This window comes from Macrobrachium rosenbergii, chromosome 58 (genome assembly GCF_040412425.1).
Source record: "Macrobrachium rosenbergii isolate ZJJX-2024 chromosome 58, ASM4041242v1, whole genome shotgun sequence".
NCBI lineage: Eukaryota > Metazoa > Arthropoda > Malacostraca > Decapoda > Palaemonidae > Macrobrachium > Macrobrachium rosenbergii.
The window spans coordinates 14,155,103-14,177,601 of NC_089798.1; the positions used below are offsets into that span (position 1 = coordinate 14,155,103).

Sequence of the window (22,499 nt, forward strand, 5' to 3'; positions counted from 1 at the left end):
TGCACATTGAGGTGTCTTGCCAAGGGTTATCAGTATCATTCCCAGGGCCAAATATTGGTTCTCTTACTACATTCTGATTTGAGGTTTTATTGTCCAACCTGGTCTCAATTGTTACCAGTCGGAGCTCTTGGAGAGAGTGGGCTGTCTCTTATTATCTATTCTGACTTCAACAGGGGATCTAGACAACTGACTCAACTTCTTTTTGGGCTTAGGTATTTTATTACCTTGTTCCCGTGACCTATGATTTTCGGTGAGAGTCCTATCTCTGCCTGGGCAGACTGTCCAGCCTCTCAATCCTCTAGCTCAAAGGATGAGAAATCTTACATAGCACACCCGATTCCATATCCAGGACACCTGAATTCCTCATGAGAATCATGAAAAGCATCTCTACGTTAATGCTCAGAAGTGAGTCCTTGAAGGAGTTACACTGTCTTGGAGTCATCCTGGATACTGTTCATAATTTTCTTCCAGAATTCTGAAAGTACTGCAAGTGGAATTTTTCCATCAGAGAAGCCTGCATGAACTGATTAGACAAGGCAATCGTATCACCACTGCTTGGCAGTATAGAAGTACAGCAAGCTGAATTTCCTATTAGGGAAGCCTGCATGAACTAATAAGCCAAGACAATTGTACATCACTGCCTGGCACTACAAAAAGTACAGCGAGCAGAATTTTCCTATCAGGGAAGCCTGCATTAACTGATTGAGCCAAGGAATCATATCATCACTGCCTGGTAGTACAGAAAGTACAGCAAGCAGAATTTCCTATCAGGGAAGCTTGCATGAACTGATGAGCTAGTGCAGTCATATCACCACTGCCTGGCAGTATAGAAAGTATAGCAAACTGAATTTCCTATTATGGAGGCCTGCATGAACTGATGAGCCATGGCAGTTGTATCACCACTGCCTAGCGATATAGAAAGTACAGCAAGTTGAATTTCCTATTATGGAAGCCTGCATGAACTGATGAGCCAAGACAGTTGTATCATCACTGCCTGGCAGTACAGAAAGTACAGCAAGCGTAATTTGCCTAATAAGCACAGCCATTGTAGGATAAAGGAGAATTTGGTAGGAATTGACTCTGATATAGAAATTGTTACTGTAATTCCCTTCTATAGTCTTTTGCACTGCTTAGATCAAAACGCCTATCCATCATTTACTGTTGCCTCCTTGCCAAGAATGAGGACTCTTTAAAGAGGAAATTCCCTATTCAAATAAGGGAACTCAGTATTCAGGATAAGACATTCTACCATATTCATGGCAAACATCCCAGATGGTCAGCTTTTCCTGCACCCTAGAATAAATAAAAAACTCTCTCTCTACATTGGCTGAGAATTATTGTAGCATCTCTAATCAAAAAGGCAGACTCTTACCCCTTTCCTGAGTCACATGAGATCCGGAAGGTGAGGCAAGTATTTCTGAAACACTGTTGCCATAAGATCGAGCAAATTCCACTACACTGTGTCAGAAGGTGGAATAGTAAGTCACAGCCCCAAAGGCATCCTGGCAGAAAACCAGGGGCCTTCTTGATGTAGTTGTCATGTTGCGATATTGCCAAGGAAGGCACAGTAACCTTGCAGCTGGGCCTACCCTAATTAGGTAAGTCATCGTAGAACCACTAGGGATTAAACATACTAAAGGGTGCCCCACAAAAAAAACCGGAAATTTTAGATTTACATTATGTATTTTACACACTGTTGCCTGGCTCAGAGCCAATACACCTGGCTTCATGGATTTTATCATGTGGGGTTTACTGTTACATCAGCTTCATTTACAGAGGAGAGAGGTTACAGACATACAATCCTTAAAAAGTCATTCAAAGGGTGACTGGAAGTTGGCTAGACTGTCTGTGTCTTGTGCAGCTGCCCATGGAAAGCATTTTGAACACCACATCTAACATTTGTTTTTGTTTGTTTTAACAATATTTCTGGTAACAGTAACTGTTTTCTATTTCCAACAATTAAATAAACTGTACCAAATTTCCTGGTTTTTTGTGGGGCACCCTGTATATAGGTTCCTGTGTTTTTCCTGTTCTTTACTACCAAACACTAATGGGTACCTGAGATAAAGAATATGGGTGATAACTTACGTGACTTTACCTTGGAACATAGTTTTTTTCAGGGTGATTGGGATTCATTTATCAGGGGGTAGGCTGTTTCATCACCTGTCAGCTTTATTTGTGAGCCTCTTTGGGAATGAACAGTGGCTATGCTATCAAAAAAGGGATTTTGACAAAGGAAAAATCTATTTCTGAGGGAGGACCTGTGTCACCCGGTGAAATGTCCCTTAGAGCACACATTTCTAGGTATAAATATTGCTAAAAATACCAGAGAAAAAAGCCAACAGGAATGCTGAGGTTACTACCCTCAGAGCGATCACCTATTATGTAACAGGTGTCGGTATAGAGCAGGGTGAGTGAATTTGTCCACTACCACAGGACCTAACTCTGTAGAACGTCCCAATGTCAAAACCCCCGGTACGAGAAGAGCCGTTCCAGTGGCAACTCACCCGGACCTGCACCCGACGACCTGAGCGCCATCTACCCTCATTCCAGGTTAGCACCCACCTAACCAGCTTGGTATGCCTACTAGGGGGGGGAAATTGAATAACCTGGGAGGGTCACCGGGTGACACAGGTCCTCCCTCAGAAATAGATTTTTCCTTTGTCAAAATCCCTTTTCTGAGCTCCGGACCTGTGTCAGCTGGTGAAATTGTATCAGAGAATCATACCAAGCAAGGTGAAGGATTATAAGTGACAAATAAAAGGTAGAGATAAATAAAGGCACCGTTACTTAAGCCTAATTTAATTATCTCAGCAGTAGAGAAATATAAGTTAAACATTAATCTTAAGACTAAGAATCATTGTGGACAAAACAAGGTTCTGAACAGATGGTATTAAAACTTAAAGTAACCATGAAACATAGACAATTAACGGTACTCAAACTTTAGAATAACATAAAGAAAATTTACAATTCCACTTAAACCTAACACCGCAAAACAGGTACAATTATATATACATAAACTAGGGCCAGGATGTGAAGCATGCGTGGCCCAGGAGAAGATGGCAGGGAAAGCAAATGGGGCAGGCAGGCGGGAGGGGAATGGGAGAAAGACTAACTAGGAGGGAGGGATAATACTCCCTGCAGCCACTGTAGGGAACTTCAGAGCTTCCAGTGATTTAAGATAGTGGCGCTTAAACACTGATGGAGATTTCCAACCCGTATACTTTTTCAGATCATCAAAATTCATATTGTGGAAATAGTTTGTGGAGGTTGCCACTGCCCGGATATCATGTACCTTCGGTACTGAATCTGGGTTAGCTTGTTTAATGAAATATAAAATCTGTTGTCTGATAGCTTTTAAGGAAAGTGTCCCACCTTTTTCCCTGATAAAAAGAGGACCAGACAAAACCTGAGAAGTTCTCCTTAAGTAAGCCCTCAGTGTAGTGACTGGGCACAAGGATGGATCCTGTGGAAGAGGAACAACCTTCCAAGGAGACCACCTATCCTGAGGGTCTTCATTCTTTGCTAGGAAACTTTGGTCTGGGGAAAGAAGAATTTCTCCTGACGGGAGGAAATCTACATGATTAACACCTCTAGAGAGAGCGGACAGTTCCGATATCCTAGCACCTGAAGCTAGGCTAATTAGGAACAACGTCTTCCTTAACAGACTCAAATATGAACAGTTATCATTATCAGTTTCTGATGCTAGTTTCAAAACATCGTTAAGAAACCAAGAAACCGTGTGAGGACGGGTTGCTGGTCTCAGACGAGCACATGCCTTTGGGATTGATGAAAAGTATGAGTCTGTTAGGTCAATGTTAAAGCCATGCAAAACACTTTCTTCAAGGCTGACTTAGCTGTGGTAATTGTAGCTGCAGCTAGACCTTTTTCAAACAATGACCTAAAGAAAGAGATTGCCAAATTCGTGGTCATAACCTGAGCTTCAGAATGTTTAAGGAAAGATGCCAGTTTTTTAACTGCTGAATCGTACTGCCTGAGAGTAGATTCTCTTTTATCTGATTCCAAGAACAGAGTGTTAACTGGGTCTATATCCGCCCCTCTCTGAGCGGCGAATTTCATAAAGTCCACAAAGCCAGGGCATTCAGAATTCTTGAGGAAGCTGACACAGTCCACGTTTGTACTACTTGTGTCAGTTTGGGTCTGGGTAACAGATGACACTTGAATTTCAGCTCCAGCAGAAGAGGGTACCAGTTGCTCTTTGGCCAATTGGGAGCTACCAGAGCCACCTGTCCCTTGAAAGACCTGAGTTTGTGCAGCACTTTCAGCAGCAGGTTTACCGGAGGGAACAGGTAAATCCTCTGCCACTTGTTCCAGTCTAATGTCATTGCATTGCATCTGTGGCATGAGCTTGAGGGTCCAGGTTGGGGCCACATAACAAGGGAGTTTGTGGTTGCTCTCCGTGGCAAACAAGTCTACCTGGAGACCTGGAACCTGAAGGCAAATCCAAGCGAACGAGGCTCTGTCCAGAGACCACTCCGACTCCAGCGGAGTTGACCTGGACAGAGAGTCCGCAATGACATTCCGGACCCCTGCAAGATGAGTGGCTGATAGGTGCCATTTATGCTTTTCCGCCAGAGAGAAGATGGCTATCAACACTTGATTGATACGACTCGACTTGGAGCCTCCCCTGTTTATACAGTGTACCACCACTGCACTGTCCAAAACCAGTCTGATATGGATCTGTTTGGGAGGGCGAAGCCTTTTCAGAGTCAGAAACACTGCCATTGCTTCCAGGATGTTGATATGGAACTGGCGGAACATTGTGGACCATGTTCCTTGTATTTTTTCGTATTGAGAATATCCTCCCCAGCCGCTTAATGAAGCGTCTGTGTGGATTACTAGTGATGGAGGAGGAAATTGAAGGGGCACCGATTTTGACAGACCCTTGACTGTTGACCACGGCCGGAGTCTTTTTCTCAAAACTGGAGGGACTAGAGACACCTTGTCCCTGAGTTTGATATTGGCTCGTCTCCGCCACACTCTGTTTGTCTTTCAGTTTTGCCTTCAGCAGCAGATCTGTGACAGATGCGAACTGAAGAGAACCCAGGATCCTCTCCTGAGTCCTGCGAGAAGCTTTCCTGCACTTGAGGAACTGCCTGGTGGCCTTGGCTATCTCTCTCCTTTTGGCTGGCGGAAGAGACAGTCTGTGTGAGTCTAGGTCCCACTGGATACCTAGCCACCGAAACCGAGCCTCCGGAGTTAGACGGGATTTCTCCCTGTTTATCTGAAAGCCTAGGGACTCCAGAAACTTGATCACTATGGCTGTAGCTCTCCGGCATTCCCCGACGGTGGATGCCCAGATTATCCAGTCGTCTAGGTATGCGGCTAGCATGATCCCCCGGGACCGTAACTGCTGTACTACTGTCTCTGCCAGCTTGGTGAATATTCGGGGCACTATGTTGAGCCCGAATGGCATGACTCTGAATGCATAAGCTTGCCTTCCCAGTCTGAATCCTAGGTAAGGAGAGAAGTTTCTCGCAATCGGGACGTGATAGTATGCGTCTGAAAGATCTATAGACGTGGTGACGGCTCCACGAGGAAGTAGAGTCCGTACCTGAGAGATTGTAAGCATGCGAAATTTGTCGCATTGTATGTAAAGGTTGAGACGAGACAGATCCAAGATTACTCTTTGTTGAGCGGAGCCTTTTTTGGGGATGCTGAACAGTCTGCCTTGGAATTTCAGGTGCCTCACTTTCTTTATGGCCCGTTTTTGGAGTAGTTCCTTCGCGAAGTCCCGCAGGGCTTGTGAAGGGGGTTGATGGAACCTGACCCGAGGTGGTGGGTCCTTGACCCAACTCCATCCCAGTCCCTTGGAGACTATACTGTGGGCCCACGGGCTGAAGGTCCACTGATTCCTAAACAGGTAAAGCCTCCCGCCTACCTGAATCTTCTCATTGGGAAGGGGAAGGTTTACTTCCTCTGCCCCGGCCGCCTCTTCCACGGGAGAGGGACCGCAATGTAGCCTTGCCTCTGAAGGCAGCTCTTGCTCTGCTTCCCCTTGCGTTTTTATTGAAGCCACGAAAGGAACCATGGCTTTCATAGGCTGGGTTGTACGCCGGAGACGTTACAAAGGTGGGGGAGGCAAGGGAATGCTGTGCACAAACTGTTGGGGTTGGGCCTTTGAGGTGGAAGGCTGACCGACTGGAGAGACTGGTACAGCCTGAACTACAGTTGGGGTTTGTGGCCTCCTAAACTTCTTATACCTTTTCCCTGACCTGCTATGGGAACCGGAGGACTCGGAGATTTTGCGTTTGGCGGGAATACCCCACCGGGAGCGGAGGCTCTGGTTAGCCCTGGTTGCTTCCACCAGGACATTATTCACCTCATCCTCGGGGAATAAATTAGCCCCCAAATCGAGCTTTTCATCAGTTTATTAGGCTCATGCCTAATAGTGGCGTCCGTAAAAATATGTTTGCGACAGTTCATCCTTGCCACTGTAAAATCAAACAGGTCTGCTTGGAATCCCGCCAGCAGAGATTTAGTTAAGACCTGGAAAAAGGGTTCATCTGAATACAACACAGCTGTCGCCTCTGCCATGCACAAGGAGTTCATTGCACAGCTCAGCCGACACCTAGCGTCGAACTCCGGTTTCAGGAGAGCCTCCGGAATTTTGGGAAGCTGCTCACTGAAGAGAATGGACGCACAGTCTGGGTCCAGCTTGCCCGCCGTAAAGGTGGACGGGACATCGTTCCAGAATTCGGAGTCACTGGGGAGGACCAAAGAGGTGGGATCGGTCTCCCGGAGCTGCGGCATCGACTTACCCTCCATGCATGCCTGAACAGTTGCCTGAGCCACTTTCGACATGCAAGGAGTTGCGATCCTATCCCCCAAAGAAAACATAGTAAAATTTCCTTTGAAGGGGGTCAACTTTGTGTTCTCTGCTTCCCACTCCGCAAGGGTGCGAAGCAGAGCCGATTGAGCCTGATCCCTAGGAAAGATGACTGTCTCCTTAGGGACCTTATCTGTTCTCACCCACGCTTCCTCTGTCAATCTAGTGAAGCCTGGGTAGGGAGGAAGCAGACCTGGAGGAAAGAACTCCAGCTCCTGAAGTCTGCGCGTCCCTAGGCCTTCAATGCTGGGGAGCATGAAGAGCCAAGCGCCAAGGGTTCCCCCTTATCGAAAGGAGGAAGGGCGGAGGCATCCGGAATGGTGTAGGATGGAGCTAACCCACCGGAGCGCACAAGCCCGGAGATCTTGGTCTCCTGGCTCTGCAGCTTTTCCAATACTGTCTTCCACCTCTCGTCCATCTGCTTGTTGATTGTATCAAGCAGCATGCTTGCCAATTCTTGGAAATTGGAAGCAGGTTGACGAGGGGGGGCTGGCTTTGGCTGCCCTTGATCTCGACCCCTTTACAGAGGGAGTGTCACTAGCTACGGAAGCCACTGGGCTAGAAGCCCGTGACTTCCCCGGGGGAAAGGGAGTTGTCTTGCGGGAGGAAGAGGACTTATATCCCTTACCTTTTAGTGACTTTTTTTACCTTGGGGATGGTCGATGTCAACCTATCCCCAAGGTAGGAGGACTTCTGGAAACCCTGAAAAGAAGATACAGAGGATGAAGGGGAATTAAAAGGAGTCCGCTCCCCTGCCTCACTTACCTCCCTACCTACCTCCTGGTCGGTTCCACATTCATGGGCTCCAGGTCCAAGTTAATGGCTGCCACTTCTTCTGACACTTCCGCTGCTATGTTGACATCCTGGGAGGGCTGCGTCGCTTCCCGGATATGCTTTCGATCAAAGGGGCTGCCACTTCTGCTGGGACAGCCGCAGCAAACCGGGCCCCGGGAAGAGGAGGTTACAAATGGCCTCCGATAGAACATATGGCCTCCCGACGGGACGTTCCTCCCAAAGCCAGCCACCCAACCCCTAAGGGTGGCCAAGGAAGCGTTGCGAGAAGCTTGTTTGGCCTGAAAATAATAAGGACTAACTAATTGCACATCAAGGACTTAAAATATATATAAGGGATATAACAAGAACCTTATAAACTATCAAATAAGTCAAGGAACCAGGTAAACTAAAGGCCGTAACTTTAGGCTTACCGACTCGTCCTGGAACTGCTCAAACAAAGCGTAGCACACTTCACATCCATCCGGGTGCCAAACGATCAAGTCTCCCACCCTGACTGCGCAGCCGGAGTGGGAGCGGCAGACAACATGGCCGCAGGGCTGGTGCAGCACTGCGGTGCACCCGGACTCCTGGCAGCGTACCATCTGTATGGATAAACTGTATATGAGTATGCTTATCTGAAGGCACGCCGGAGTAAATCCGGCGGAGATAGGGGCCTTATGCTAGAGCAGATAACAGGACATGCAATTAGCAGATTATTAGTCCTACCGGACTAGTCCGGTGAAGCAAAACACATATATTATACATGGCAAATAAGTTAAGGAACGCCGGAGTTAAACCGACGGGAATAATATATACCTTAACCTAAAATCTTGCAGCATGACAGAGTAAGTTAAGTGACGCCGGATATGATCCGACGTGAATGATATATACCTTAACCTAAGGTCATGCACACTTAGAATTAAATATAAATTGCCATGAGTGCCGGAGACCGGCAGAAAAATCGCTGGTTAAATACATGGAATAGCAGTTTTTTAATGCTGGACATGTCATTCCAGTACTGAGACCCCGGAAACCCCGCTACCCCCGCCATTGGTTACGATGTAGGGGCGGAGTGGTTCACTATTAGAGCAGTTCTCGTACGTCCATAGGAGAACAAAAGTGAGTAAAGCCAACCTACTAAAACCAAAGGCCACCGGAGTGGAAAAGGCTAGCAGTAACGGGGGACCGAAGATCAGAGGAACGGAGTCAGCTAGGGTTGTGTAGGCCCTGAAAGTGTCCGGAGTTCCGCGAACCAATGAGGAAGCGAACAAACGAAACACTAGCGAGGTGTGTGACGTTAAAACGGATACCAGGAGGGTGGGTAACCTCCGATTGGAGACCCGTCTAGGTCCCCCCCCCCAGAGAGTGACGGCCCCGAGAGGACGACGCTCCACACACAGGGAGGGATAACACATCACCTGCTATACAGGGGAAAGGTGGGGGAGTAACGACATGGCTGTGTCACGATACCAAGGTCAACTGAGTGGGGGAAACCCCCAGACACTGACCGCAACCCCCTTACCGGGTGTTGAAATGTACCGAGCCTCCCCTCGCAGGGGAAGAAGACACTAGCCAGAAGTTACGAAAAGAGGTTAGGCTATGCACATTGAATTACTGCAACCCAACTCACATCTTTTCCCTGAAAACGAAGCCTATAAAGGGAAAAAAGGGAGAGAGTGGAGGAAGGGGGAGGTAGGGGGGGGAACTGTGAAGGGGATAAAATTTCCGTTCAGAAGGCCAACCGAAGACCGACATGTAGGGCATAGGGCTATGCATTGCGAATCACTTTTCTCCCTTCATTAGAAGGGGAGGAGGATTAACAGAGAACCCAAGCATACCCAAAACACACGGAACAGCGGATGGAACAACGAACGTGGCGCTCCCTTCACCGGCCCACACCTCCTTCCACAACTCAAGCGACACAGTCGGGAGAGAAGGGAGCAGAGTCAATGAGCAAAGCTAACCTACGTAGCCTAACCCACCGATTAAGACAAGAGGGTTAGGCTAGTACCACAAAACACAAATATATACTGCTAAAATTTAACCAACAACAATACATCAATACATAAACAACTAAAAAATATAAGATAATAAATGCTTGTGCTAGGGGTATGTTCTACCCGAGCGAAGTGAACAGGAAGTGGGCAACCAAAAGGGCCGCTCCTGATGCCAAGCTAAGGTAATATTAATCCATAAATATCCATGTCATCCATTGTACCACAATTCAGAAAAACCGATTGTAAGATAGCACCAGCTTGGGGAACAAAATCTACTCGAGCGAGAGCCAAAAAAATCTTTATGAAGGGGTTAAAAGCATAAAACCGTGGGAGGACGCTCCCTAAAGAATTGATACTAACACCAGTATTAATACCAGCACACTGGCCCGCTCAATGTAGATAAAATTCCCCAAAATGAACTTCCTGAAGGGGTAACGTCAATTGTAAGACAAAACATTAATGTAAATGACCCAGCGAAACCTCTAATGAACTGGTCTATAGAGGCGTACCGCTAGGTCATCATGGCGGGGCCGGGCGAACGCAGAGGAACGCCCGATATTTGACCCAGTAATTATTAAATTAAGGGCCAAATACAGCCTCCATACAACTAAAACCCCGCAAGAAGATGGTACCTAACTTAGTGGTGGTGATTTCAGTGACAGAAGACATAGTATTCCAAATTAAGCGAAAAGAACACAGAGCACAAGCAAAAGCGTGATCACAGAAACGCGTGCTAAGATGGAATGAGGGTAGATGGCGCTCAGGTCGTCGGGTGCAGGTCCGGGTGAGTTGCTGCTGGAACGGCTCTTCTCGTACCGGGGGTTATGACATTGGGACGTTCTACAGAGTTAGGTCCTGTGGTAGTGGACAAATTCACTCACCCTGCTCTATACCGACACCTGTTACATAATAGGTGATCGCTCTGAGGGTAGTAACCTCAGCATTCCTGTTGGCTTTTTTCTCTGGTATATTTAGCAATATTTATACCTAGAAATGTGTGCTCTAAGGGACATTTCACCGGCTGACACAGGTCCGGAGCTCAGAAAACAGGTTTTGATGGGGAAAACCTATTTTTGGTAGCTGCTGTGAGTCTTCAAACCCACCCACTTTCCCTTACAGAATGTCATGGGAGTCTAGGGTGAACATTTGATTTTACCTTACCTTACAGACAGACCTTACAGTTCGTTCGGGTTACCCCAGGTCCCTCAGTGTGAGGCACCTCTGACCTGGGGAGTAATGAGGAAAATAGCCAATGCTTTTGTCACATCTGTGCGAGAAGGATGAAGGGAAGACAAAGTCAGTCACTGTATGTAAGAGACGAGCCCTCTTGCCTTGAGTCCTTTATATTCTATCACTGTGCCCAGCAAGCACTGATCTGGCCAAGACCAACTATAAGAGAATTCTTTGAGATTGGTTGGCCCGTCTTATGGAGCCCTGCGGGTGACCATGAGACTAACTTTTTGAGAACTCACAGTAGCTCCCAAAAAAGGTTTTTCCTATGCCAAAAATTGTTTCATTATTTTGTTTCTTTCCTTCTAACCTATTATTTCTTATATACCACATTTATTATCTTTAGTTTACACTAGGCTCTCTTATTGCTGAATGCCAATAATGCAATGTTCCTTGTATGATTTGCTGTCCATTCTATTCTCTTACCTTATAATTATCCTTTTTGCATTTCAATTGCCTGTACAGTATTAAGGAACCTACCTTACTGTAATATTCAAAGTTTTTGTTGGTGTGCAATATTTTGGATGCTGATTTTGCCTTATGCTGTTTTCTTTTGTCTTTTCATTTGTACTCTGTATTTATATTTATATTTTCCCTTATGTGTTTCTGTTCTTTTTTCTACACTTTCCGTTATATTTCTTTTCTTTTTTCTACACTTTCCCTTATATTTCTTTTTTTTATGTATTTTGATTGTAATGTGATTACGTGTGATACTGTATGCTGTAAAACATGTCCATCTATCTCACATGTTGGACATGTTAGGATTCTAACCAAATTTACACCGGTCATATGTAAAACCACAGGAGTACGTTACTGTATCCGGCATGTATGTACTAGTATGAAGCATTAAAGGTGTTCCTAGAGCTGATAAGGGCTATATATCCATAGCTGATTCTGTAACCTCTATCTGTTTTAGTTAATCTACCTCTCTAAGGCCTATGGATTCAATTCCTGTGGCCTCTAAAGACCTCCAGAATGAGGAAGCTGAAAAAACTTATTTCTTTACTTTGTTCCTTAAGCAAATGGCACTGAACATCCAGAAGCTTTCAGAGATTCTGCCCATTGATTTGCTTGCCCTTCCAAGAGAAGGGGACATTTTCCCCACTCCTGCTTTTCTTAGTAAATCTCCATTTGTGTGAGTCTATCATTCTTCTCTATAATCACAGGTAGAAGTAGCCAACCTTTGGGGTTAATTATAGCAGTGGCCATGGTTACTCATCAGGGTTTGGTTATAGAGTAGCCTCCTTTGAATTCTCTCAGTTAACACTGAGGCTGCTCATTAAAGTACATTTCTGCACAAGAGGTGAAAGCTTGTCCCTGCTCTGACTTGAAATCAGATTTTATTTCAACTCCTTAAAAGACGATGTTTTGGAGAGACTCTCAAGTAGATTAATTTTCTCCCAATTCAACAATCACCTTAAGTCCAAGTAGTTATCCTTGGTATTGTAACTTACAACAGCTGCTGCTCTGAACACAATTCTTTTGGACTTAAGGAGATGTAGGGAGAAACTCTAAGGCTAGAGCAGGTAAAGCCATGACAACTCCGCAAATTTTCCGTTAGCCAGATGCAGTCTAGAAAGTTTTGTAAATGGGAAGGTTTTTCCACACACATCCATCATGTCCCCCACCCCCTTGTATAGAAGCCTTACCCAGGGATGTGTTATCACCTGTGTCTAGACCCACAGTGGTTTAATTCCAGTGAAGATAGACTCCAGAGAATGTTTCTTGAGAGAGATGCTCATCACTGCCAAGTAGCTAGGAGGTTGGTTACTTCTCTGTGAAGTTTAAATCCAAGATATCCAGATGGTGCCCTACTCTCTTGCTAACAGCATCCTGAATGAGAGTCTCCATTCTGAGAAGTCTGTCTAATTTGCTTTCCTCTTCTGACTTTTGAGGACAGCTGATATTGTGGGTTGCAATGTCTTTCCTACCCTCCTGGATAAGGAGATTACCAAGGGGCTAGGTGCCACCACTAACAAAGCCACCACAAGACCACTTGGTAGCTGAACTTCCTTTCATTCACACAAGTCACCAAGTAGCAGAAATTGTAGGGCATTTCTTGGTTCTTTTTATCCTTATATTCTGGAAGTAGACAATCATTAAGGTCTCCTGCCACCCCAGTGTGGAGCCTTATGCTAATACAGTACCTCTTTTCTATACAGTGACCCTGAGGACTCCACTCACCCTTTCATTCAAGCAGAGGAGTTAGAAGACTCCCTAGAAATCTCCAAATGGTCATCATAGGAGATGAAACTCAGGAGTATGTCCACTTCTGCTTCCAGTTGGGGCTTCTCTCCAGAAATTCTGGAACCACTGGTTGGATGTAGATATAGAATTGGTCTCTGTAGGAGCTGGCAGGATTATCTTCCTTCCCAAGACCAAAGCTTTTATAAAAAGGGGAATCAATCATTTTTATCAACCAATTTGAATGAGACAGGAGTGTCTTAAAATGCTTTAATTTTTGCTACTTTAGGTCATCTTAAAAGTGTATGAAAGCATTCCTAAACATCTAGCATCCAGTTTAAAGGTCAGTTGTCATGAAATAGAACTGTACCTACATCTGTGACCTTTAAAGAAATATGGAAACTTCTCCTGTCAACAATTTTACTTCCTGGAAGACTCCACATTCCTTGTAGCCACAGGCTAGGTTATTAGTTTCTCTCATAATGGAAAGGAAGCACCAACTTTGATACCATTCTTCTAATCTCAGTCACTCATAGTGCAACATGGTCAGCTGGGGTACTTGGCTTCTAAGCTGCAGATGAAAAGTAAATGCTTCAGCCCACATTAGATGCAATCCCTCTGTAGCACAGACCATAGCTTCATTGACAAGGGGCTAGCCTGTTTTTCATGATCTCTTGTTAGTTGCCAGTACTTGTTGGCTGTCAGTCCCTCAGACTCAGAGTCTGATTAGCAACATGTCTTTCCCGCTAAAATAGTTACTCAGGCAGTTGTAAAGTGATGGGTTTTAGTGTAAAAACAAATAGACAGTAGTTTTTAAAAACATAGGTTTCTACTCCAGACACATCACTATATGTAGTAATTTGCCCTCATTTTTTTAGTATGTCTGTAAAAGGACCTGATATCTGAGAGCACTGATAAAGTGGTGGGATTATACCAAAAAAATAAATTTTTTTAAAAGGAAAATAAATTGCATATATTCTTTGGCTGTCTGATAAGAAATTCTTAATGAACATATATAGATCAGGTGAAGGTTTGATGACAATGGTATACTGTATTGTTTTTTGTGTAGCTTGGAAGCTTCGATTATTTACTTTTGCAAGTAGATCATGTTGGAACTTTTTAAAACCATATTTACCCTTTTTTCAGGTGGTGGTCTACTTGGATTACTTTTACCTAATACAACAAGAGTTGCTCTGAAATAATCATCCTTTTTAATGAAGGTGTTCTGAACATTCATCATGTGTGCAGTGGGACCAAAGTGTTGTGATAATTGTTGGCTAACAAGTGATAATAGACATACTGTATTTTATTAAGTTATTGTACTGTAAGTACCAAGTTTTAGTCATTGAAACCTAATCATACACTTTGTCAAGTGCTGATTCAAAACATTTTTATTTTTTGAAAAGTATAAACTGTAATCAGTATAATACACAATATGTAAGAGATGTAGAAAACACAGTTTTCGTGAATGTCTCATAAGAATTATATACACCTTCTGAAGGATGGTGTGAACTAGGTTATGTTATTATAGTTTATGTTACTAGGGAATAGGTCATTGTGAGAGGACATTCAGTTATATTGTATCTTCTTCAGCATACCCTGCAATGTTTATCAAATATCATTACAATTTGATAACACCTCTACCTAAGTTATAAGCCTATAAATTAGAAAAACATTCCTGCTGTACAGTAATTATTGTATTTCTCCCAGCATTATATCTTAGATTTATTCTCTATATGCCTATAATTGCATCAGTTATCGAGCCGATACTTTATGTATAAAGGACCCAGATTATTTTTTATTATTTTAGAGTACTGTACTATTTTCTTGTACCTGTATTAGTAATATCCTGTATCAAATTTACCCAAATGTATTTTTTTTAATTTTAAATAGCAGTTTGTTTTATCACACCCATAATTTTATGATAGCCTTGAACGTATGCCAGCTTATTTTCCAATTGCTCAGAAGTAGAGAAAGAATAAATTTCCACTTTGTCATGTGCACGTCTGAGCTCCAAAGTGCCCTCTAATGACATTAAAAGTACAGTAATCAAATCTTATCTGTCATATCAAGCACACTTGTTAAACGTGCTTACAGAATTTTCAAATTTTCACACTCATTCAATTTGAGGTTAACCTTTGCATTACTGCATTATTTAATTTCTTGCTACCTTAATTTTCACTTTAGGTATGGTTTTTCCTATGAAAACTGTCAGAATAAGAGTGATAAGTGTTTTGTATTGAGACAGTTACTTGCTGGTAGGAAACTTTCAAAGTAAGTGATATCTTCTATTTTGAGCAGCCTACTTACTTTTCTTTCTTTTTTATTAGTTGGTATTAGGTTTTGCTCTCATATCAGATTTAGGTTGGAATTGCAATGGTGTAGGGCTGTTACATCATTTGTTTTTTTCTGCTTTGCATACATTCATAAAGCTTCCTTTGCATATACACTTCGTTAAGGGTGTTTCTTTAATGGTTGGTGAAATGGTTATTGTTTTTTTTAACCTTTTTTTATTGTGAACTTAATCTTTGTGTATCTTTCAAGATTTTATGTTTAGCTTAGCCCAGGGCATGTTTATATCTTCCTGTAATAACAGAGAAAATGTATTAGAACTCTTTGTATACACTGGAAGATAATGCACAGTCCACAAATCCTGAGTCGGGCAAAAAGTTCTTTATCCTCCAGATTATGCTTTGATGAGTCTCTAGCAATATCATACTTTGTGATCTTCCTATTACTGAATCTGTATCAAGGACAATGGTAGCCTCTTCTAGAGTATATGTCTTGATAGGAGAGGTACTCCTCTAGCTACTACTTCAGTATTGGCAATGGGAACTTTTCAGTTAAGCTGTTTTCCATCTAGCCCTTTACAGCAATAGACTTTGGTGCCTGATTATTTTGCAGAGTTGAAGAGAACTTGTACTGATCTTTGACAAGAGATGAAATAATTAGCTATCATGAAGATAAGCCACAGATTTGTACCTCCTGAAAATCTTTGGATGTGATTCCCTTGCATAAAAGACAGCTTTCTAGTATTGTCAAGTGATGGAATGCATGTTGAATAACATCAGCAGGATGAGATATATGTCAGTTAGTCATTAGATTGGATCTTAGATGCTGTGGGGTTAATGAGGCATCCAAAATTCCTGGAGTGGCCCTAGAAGTTAAATCATGATTGGCTGCTTTGACCACGCACCATGAGGGTGTTATGGATGCATGCCAGTTCTTCAGGTTTGAACTGATCTGTTGATGCCAGGATGTCTTAAAATATTGGCTGCTATCTCTGCTCCGTTGGCAATATGGTCAGGTCAGGTACTTTAGTATTATCACTTGTGGAGTAGATTCTATGGAAAAATTCCTTAGAGTTATGCTAATAGATGCAGGCTGGCAAGGAAGGGTTATAGGAGTTGCTAACAAGTTCCTCAACAATGCCACAGAGCATCCTGAAAATTTTTTAAGGGCCAGAAGACTGGTAGTTTTCTTTGGCATCATATTCATCCTAGATTAGGATGTTGGCTTACTTCTCAGCTAATACTGTTTGGAAGAAGAGGGACCTTTGATAGTTTTACCAACCTCCATTTATCTTCAGGCTTTGAGAGTGTGAGGACTGCAGATATTATGGAATGGTTCTTGTTCCTTATCTCATTAATCAGGGAGATGACCAGAGCTTGGGTGCTATGACTACTTGTGCTGCCATAAAAATTTTATGTAGTTCTGCTTCCTCTGAAGAGCACAAGTTGCTTAGCTCTATAGAAGGGACTTTCATAAGACTCAGCCTTCTCCCTTTTCTAGAACAGGCAACAGTGTAAGTTTCATGGGAACCAGCATTGAGATCTTGACAGTTAACTCCAAGGCGTCAGTAGTTGCCTTTTCATTATAGCGAAAGAGTCAGGAAAAATGCCCAAAGTCTCCTTTTGGAAACCGTCCTCTGATCAATCAGCATTAGGTAGGGGAGTCTATAAAAACACTGCCACTACTGGCAAGAAATAATGGAGACCCATGGGTAGTTTCAACCTAGAGACAGGTTATCAGCTTATCAGCTCCCATTTCTCAGTTTGGGTGTCCTTCCTCCATCTCATTCAATACAGTTCGAGTGACACAGAAAAGTGTCTTGGGATCCCAGCAGGTTCTGTAGCTGCTGCTCCAAAGGCTTCAGACAGTTTAAGGCCAATTGTTGACCTCAGCCTCTTGACCCATTTTCTTCAGTTCTTGTCTTTTGAATGAAGACAGTTGTCTCTATTACAGTATTTGGAAGGACAACTATCTTGTACCATTCACTTTGGAACCCCGTTCACAAATCTTCCAGGATATTGCTCTATTTCTTATGACAGAGCAAGAGCTTCCAGTTCAAGAGTATGGTTTTTGGTCTATCATCAGCTCCACAGGTATTAACTTAGGTAATGACCCCAGTTGTGGTCCAGGTTCACAGAAGGGGCATAAGGTTGAAGAATATCTGGATGACTGGCTGATGATGGCCTAATCATGAACTTGGATAAGCCAGACTTGACCCCAGTAAAGCAGGTGATTTATTTAGATAATGATGTAGATACAGTACTCATGGCCTTCACAGTTCACCCAACAATTCAGAGAATACAAAGATTTCTCTCTTGTTTACAGGAATTCATATGGTCTCAGACCTCCCTTGCAAAATTCTCCCCTCTGAGTGAGGACTTGTCAGAAGATCAGTGCAACCTGTGAAGAGGTTTACAGACTTTAAAGAATGTTGGAGGCTCATATGTCGGATAACAGCTTCAGTTCACTGTCCTGAGAGTAAACACATAAATCTCTAGTAGCTGAAGGTATATTTTCCTTGTAATCCCACATGTAAAGCGTGATTGCAGCAGTAATGTCGGACAACTTCACCACATTGACTTACTAGAGGAACAAGGGAGGCCTGCAATCCCTGTCAATGCACCACTTAGTTGTGGAAATTTTTACTCCTTGAGCAGGCGAGATCAGGTGTTACACTCAGAATAGTCTCCAGATATCTGCAATGCTTCACAGAAACAGTGGGGTATTCCTGTGGTTGGTTTATGTGGGACATGTCTAAACCACAAGCTTCCAATTACTACTCCACTCATCTCAGCCCGAGAAGAACCCTAAAAGAGTTCAGAAGTCTGGTTAAACAAATCATTTATAACTAACTACTCCATTCAGCCAGACCAGGCAGTTTGGTAAAGCAATGCATTCATTGTCCTTTAGAACTGTGCATTTCCTCCCTTCTCTCTGATGAGACCAGTTTTAGAAAAGGTCTGCCAATCAGTCTATACCCACAAGATGTTAATAGCTCCACTTTGACCTCGGCAGGCGTTGTTTCCAGGTTTTCTTAAGATTTCACTAGATCCGCTAAGATCTTTGCTGAACTGGGATTTCACTAGAATTTAGGTATGTTGCTGGAGGCCATCAAGCAAGTTCTTATCAGAAGAGGTTATTTAGGCCAAGCTGCTGAGCCATCACCAGACTGAACATGTCCAAGTAGTACTTCTTTTCCAGTTGGTGTTGTAGGAGAGGCCCTGATCCACTCCCTTCCACTATTCCTCAGAAATGTAACTTAAAACCCTCCAGAAGCAATCATGACAGGGGTTGTCATGATTGTTTTAGCCACCAGCATGGAAGTTGGAAGTATTTTAAAACTGAATTGGCTTAGGGAAGCCATATTTGATAACTTATCAGGACACTGTTGAATCACAGGCACTGAATTTTATTGTCAGAGGTCTTGCGGTTAAGGTGTTATCCACATCACTTGACATTTAAAGTCAGTATGTAATTAGAATCTCACTATGTTTCATGGAAGTTAATACTTTAGTAAGATTTTATTTGAGATTTGACTTGCAAGTCTGTTGTCACCCTTTCTATTGACCTTAGCATTGCTGCTCATATTGACCCCCAATGTCAGTACGAGCTGTTCTGACTCTTCCTTCTCTTCCTTGTAGCCCTTTAATCATGATCTGTGGGATTGAACTCTGGGCTATCTGCTTCTGTTCAGGATAAATGAATCAAGTACAGAATAATTTCTTTTCATGTTCAGTTAGAAGGAGTTTTGAGCTGTACAAATCATAGACTTGTTAAGAAGGCAGTATTCATTTTCATGCTGCGTGTTAGCCAAATAACTTTTGAACCACTGGGCTCCTAATTCCAGTTCATTTGGTTCCAAAGGACTAACCTTAAATTGTGGAATTAAATTTAGTAATCTGACTTAATTAGCTTCTCATGTGTAGCAAAACAAATACAATTTTGGGAAACTAAAATTGATTTTTATTCATACTTATCATTTTAGGAAATTTTTAAGAGCCCTCATTCTGACCACACTTTCTTTGGCATTTATTTAGATAACACTCAGAATTATTTTACTACTGCTGATGGATGGTTTGGAGTCCAATATGCAGACAACAAAGTGGGAACTGTTCCTTCTGCATCTGAGCATGTCAGGAAAATGAGCTGGCTTACACCTATGGCTATCGTAAAGTGATATATTTTTATAAAAAAAAAAAAGTTAGTTTTAAACACATATATTGTATTAAAGTAGATGTATCAGTTGTAACAGGTTGATGTCATTACAGTGTTGTGTAAAAAAAGACCAGTTCTTTTCAACTACCTGCTTACTCATTAAAATATAATGATGGAGTTGCATCAGGTCATATGTACTTGAGATAAATTTTATTTTAGAAATGGGTGAAACTGTGTTTCAGTATGGAAGTTTAAGCAAATTCAACCCAAAAATCAGTACAGTATATTATATGTGTACTATTTAACTTTTAGTTTTTAACTCTACTAGAAATACAGTGTTGTATCAGCTTTCAATTTGTGCATCAGTGTCTGTTGTTTTGAAGCTTGAATCCCCTCCTCTTGAAATGTCATATAATGTAACTTGAAAATATTTGTTTCATTACAGTCCCATCAGTCATACATATATGCCTTATGTCTATGTCCCAAATGTTCACTAGATTCAACAGTTTTCTCTAACAAATGGGTCTGACTGATGGTATTAGTGTTATTGCTCCTGCCTGCACTACATCTGATCCTTCTGTGATCTTCCTCTGAGATGGCTGCAGGCAGCATACCCCAAGTGGGGTCTAATTAATGAATTTTATAATGTTTATATTTTCACATTTTTCTTGTTAACTAATCAGAAGGTTTAAAGTTACAAGTGGTAATGATTCCTAGATCTTTTCTGTTGACGACAATTCTCTGTGATCTTGGCAAGTATGTCATAATTGGCATTCTTGTTTTTTATAGCCTATGTACATGGCATCATTTATCAAAGACGTGTTATTGACCATCTGTATTGTCTTCTTGCAACTCTTTTATTGTTGTATTATCAGGTTTGATGCTCATTTTTGTGATATCAGCAAACTTGCATATTTTTCTTGTCATTCCAAGTCCAGCTCATTTATTTAGATAGGGAAGAGCAAAGGACCAAGAACTGAACCTTGAGGCACACCATTTGTGACTCTTTAACAATGAGATGATGTCCCATTGATGACAACTCTGATTTTTGTTACTGAGCTTGTCTTCTGTCTGCTCTCGCACTTCATCTGTGATAGATACACTCCTTACTTTTGTCATAAATCTTCTGTGTAGCATATTGTCTGATGCCTTCTGGAAATCCTGATACCTTCTGGAAATCCTGATAAAGTATTTCTTTTGATCTTATCATGCGTGCTAAACATGTTTGGGATGTTTAGAAGATTAACTAGCTAATTTATTGTGAAGCACATGCTGGTTCTTTGAATTAGGTTATGTTATCTGCTATGGTAGATTCTAGTATCTTACTGGGAACCAAAGTCTGGTTGAAAGGCATGTAGTTCCCTGGTTCATTCTTAGAAACTTTGAATATTGGTGCAGCATTGTGCGATTTGTTTACTCAAGGATGCTTTGTTACTATCACAAAAGTGAGAAGTAATTTCTTCTACTTCCTTCATCACCCTTGGATGAATCCATCTGAACCTCGGGACTTATTTTGGTTAGTTCTTATTTTTGTTTTTATGAATTCTGTTATTTTGTAAGTATATTTCTAAAGTACATTCCTTTCAGTGTAAAATAATTAATATTCGAGGTTACAGCTGTGTGATGGACACAGCCCTTTCAGTGGGAGAATTTAAAATTCTAGACTGATATTCGTTATTTTCTTAACAAGAGTTCACTAATATCAAAATAATTAATATTTATTTTGTAATTATTTACCTCCCTCCTGTCCCTCGAAACTCATTCGAGGGAATTTTACTCATAGATACAAGGGGGCGTACAGCTGTGTGATGGACAAGAGGGTTCTTGAACCAGTGGAATCTGTTTTCCCAGCTTCAAGCACCAAACTTCAAGCCTAAATGTTTCTCTGTGCTCTCTCTCCCTTCCTCATTTATTACTTCTGTCTTTTCAGATTTTATCAGCCTCCTTCCTCCTTCCATTTTGCTGTCCAGCCTCTCTAACTATTACATCTAGATTCAACTGCAGGGTTTCCCGTCAGTAGCACCTTTAAATCCTCTTGCTGTGTTAAATATATATTGCTTCCCTTCAACTTATTGTCCAACATCTCCAACTCCCTCTCCGCCAAGATTGTAAAAAGGGATACCACTACTGTGATTTGAGCTCATTTTTGAAGCTGATAATGGGAATTGTGGTAGTCTCGTCAACCACCTGATAATGTTTAGACCTGAGAGGTATGAGTTTATTAGTCTTATTGATATCAGGAGCAGGACTAATCTCTTAGAACTGCCCCATGGATTCCAGGAATTGGCTGGTTCCTAGAGATAGATCTCTCAACATTCTATCTGGTTTTACCTCCAAGGTGATTAACCCTTAAACGCTGACTGGACGTGTTTTACGTCAACAAAAATTGTCTGTCAGGTGCCAAGTGGACGTAAAATATGTCGGCTACAAAAAGTTTTTTTAAATATTCGCGGAAAAATACTTATAGGCCTCATTTGCAAAAAATTTTAAATCACGTGCCTTGAGGGATGCTGGGAGTTCACGCATCATGCTGTTGTTTTGTTTACAAGCGTGACCCAGCTGCGCATGCGCAGATTTCTTTCTTATCCCAAGAGAAAGCATCAGCTAACTCTGCTGAAAATCTCAGAAATTCTTTAGTCACTTTGTATTAATTTTTGCACCATTTTCTATTAGCCTTTACATAAAGTTTTATATATGAAAATGTGTGCAATTTCATGTAGAATACAACAAAAAATAACTCATGGTTGTAGCTTTTATCAATTTTGACATATTTTCATATAAATCACGATAAGTGCTAAAATTTCAACCTTCTGTCAACTTTGACTCGACCGAAATGGTCGAAAAATGCAATTGTAAGCTAAACCTCTTACAGTCTAGTAATATTCAATCATTTACCTTCATTTTGCAACTAACGAGAAGCCTCTAGCACAATATTTCGATTTATGGTGAATTTAAAAAAAAAAACTTTTTCCTTCCATCTGCCCTAACTCTGCTGAAAATCTCAGAAATTCTTGAGT

The 22,499-nt window shown here is 42.2% G+C and overlaps 1 protein-coding gene across 1 annotated transcript in view; it reads left to right on the plus strand.

The window, feature by feature from the left end:
* LOC136837264 (synaptic vesicle glycoprotein 2B-like) overlaps positions 1-19,910 on the plus strand; it is a 406,633-nt gene extending 386,723 nt beyond the window's left edge. The window contains 1 exon segment of the mRNA XM_067102003.1: positions 14,182-19,910. Coding sequence (XP_066958104.1) covers positions 14,182-14,237 — 56 coding nt within the window. The 3' untranslated portion in view covers positions 14,238-19,910.
* The last annotated feature ends 2,589 nt before the right edge of the window (positions 19,911-22,499 follow it).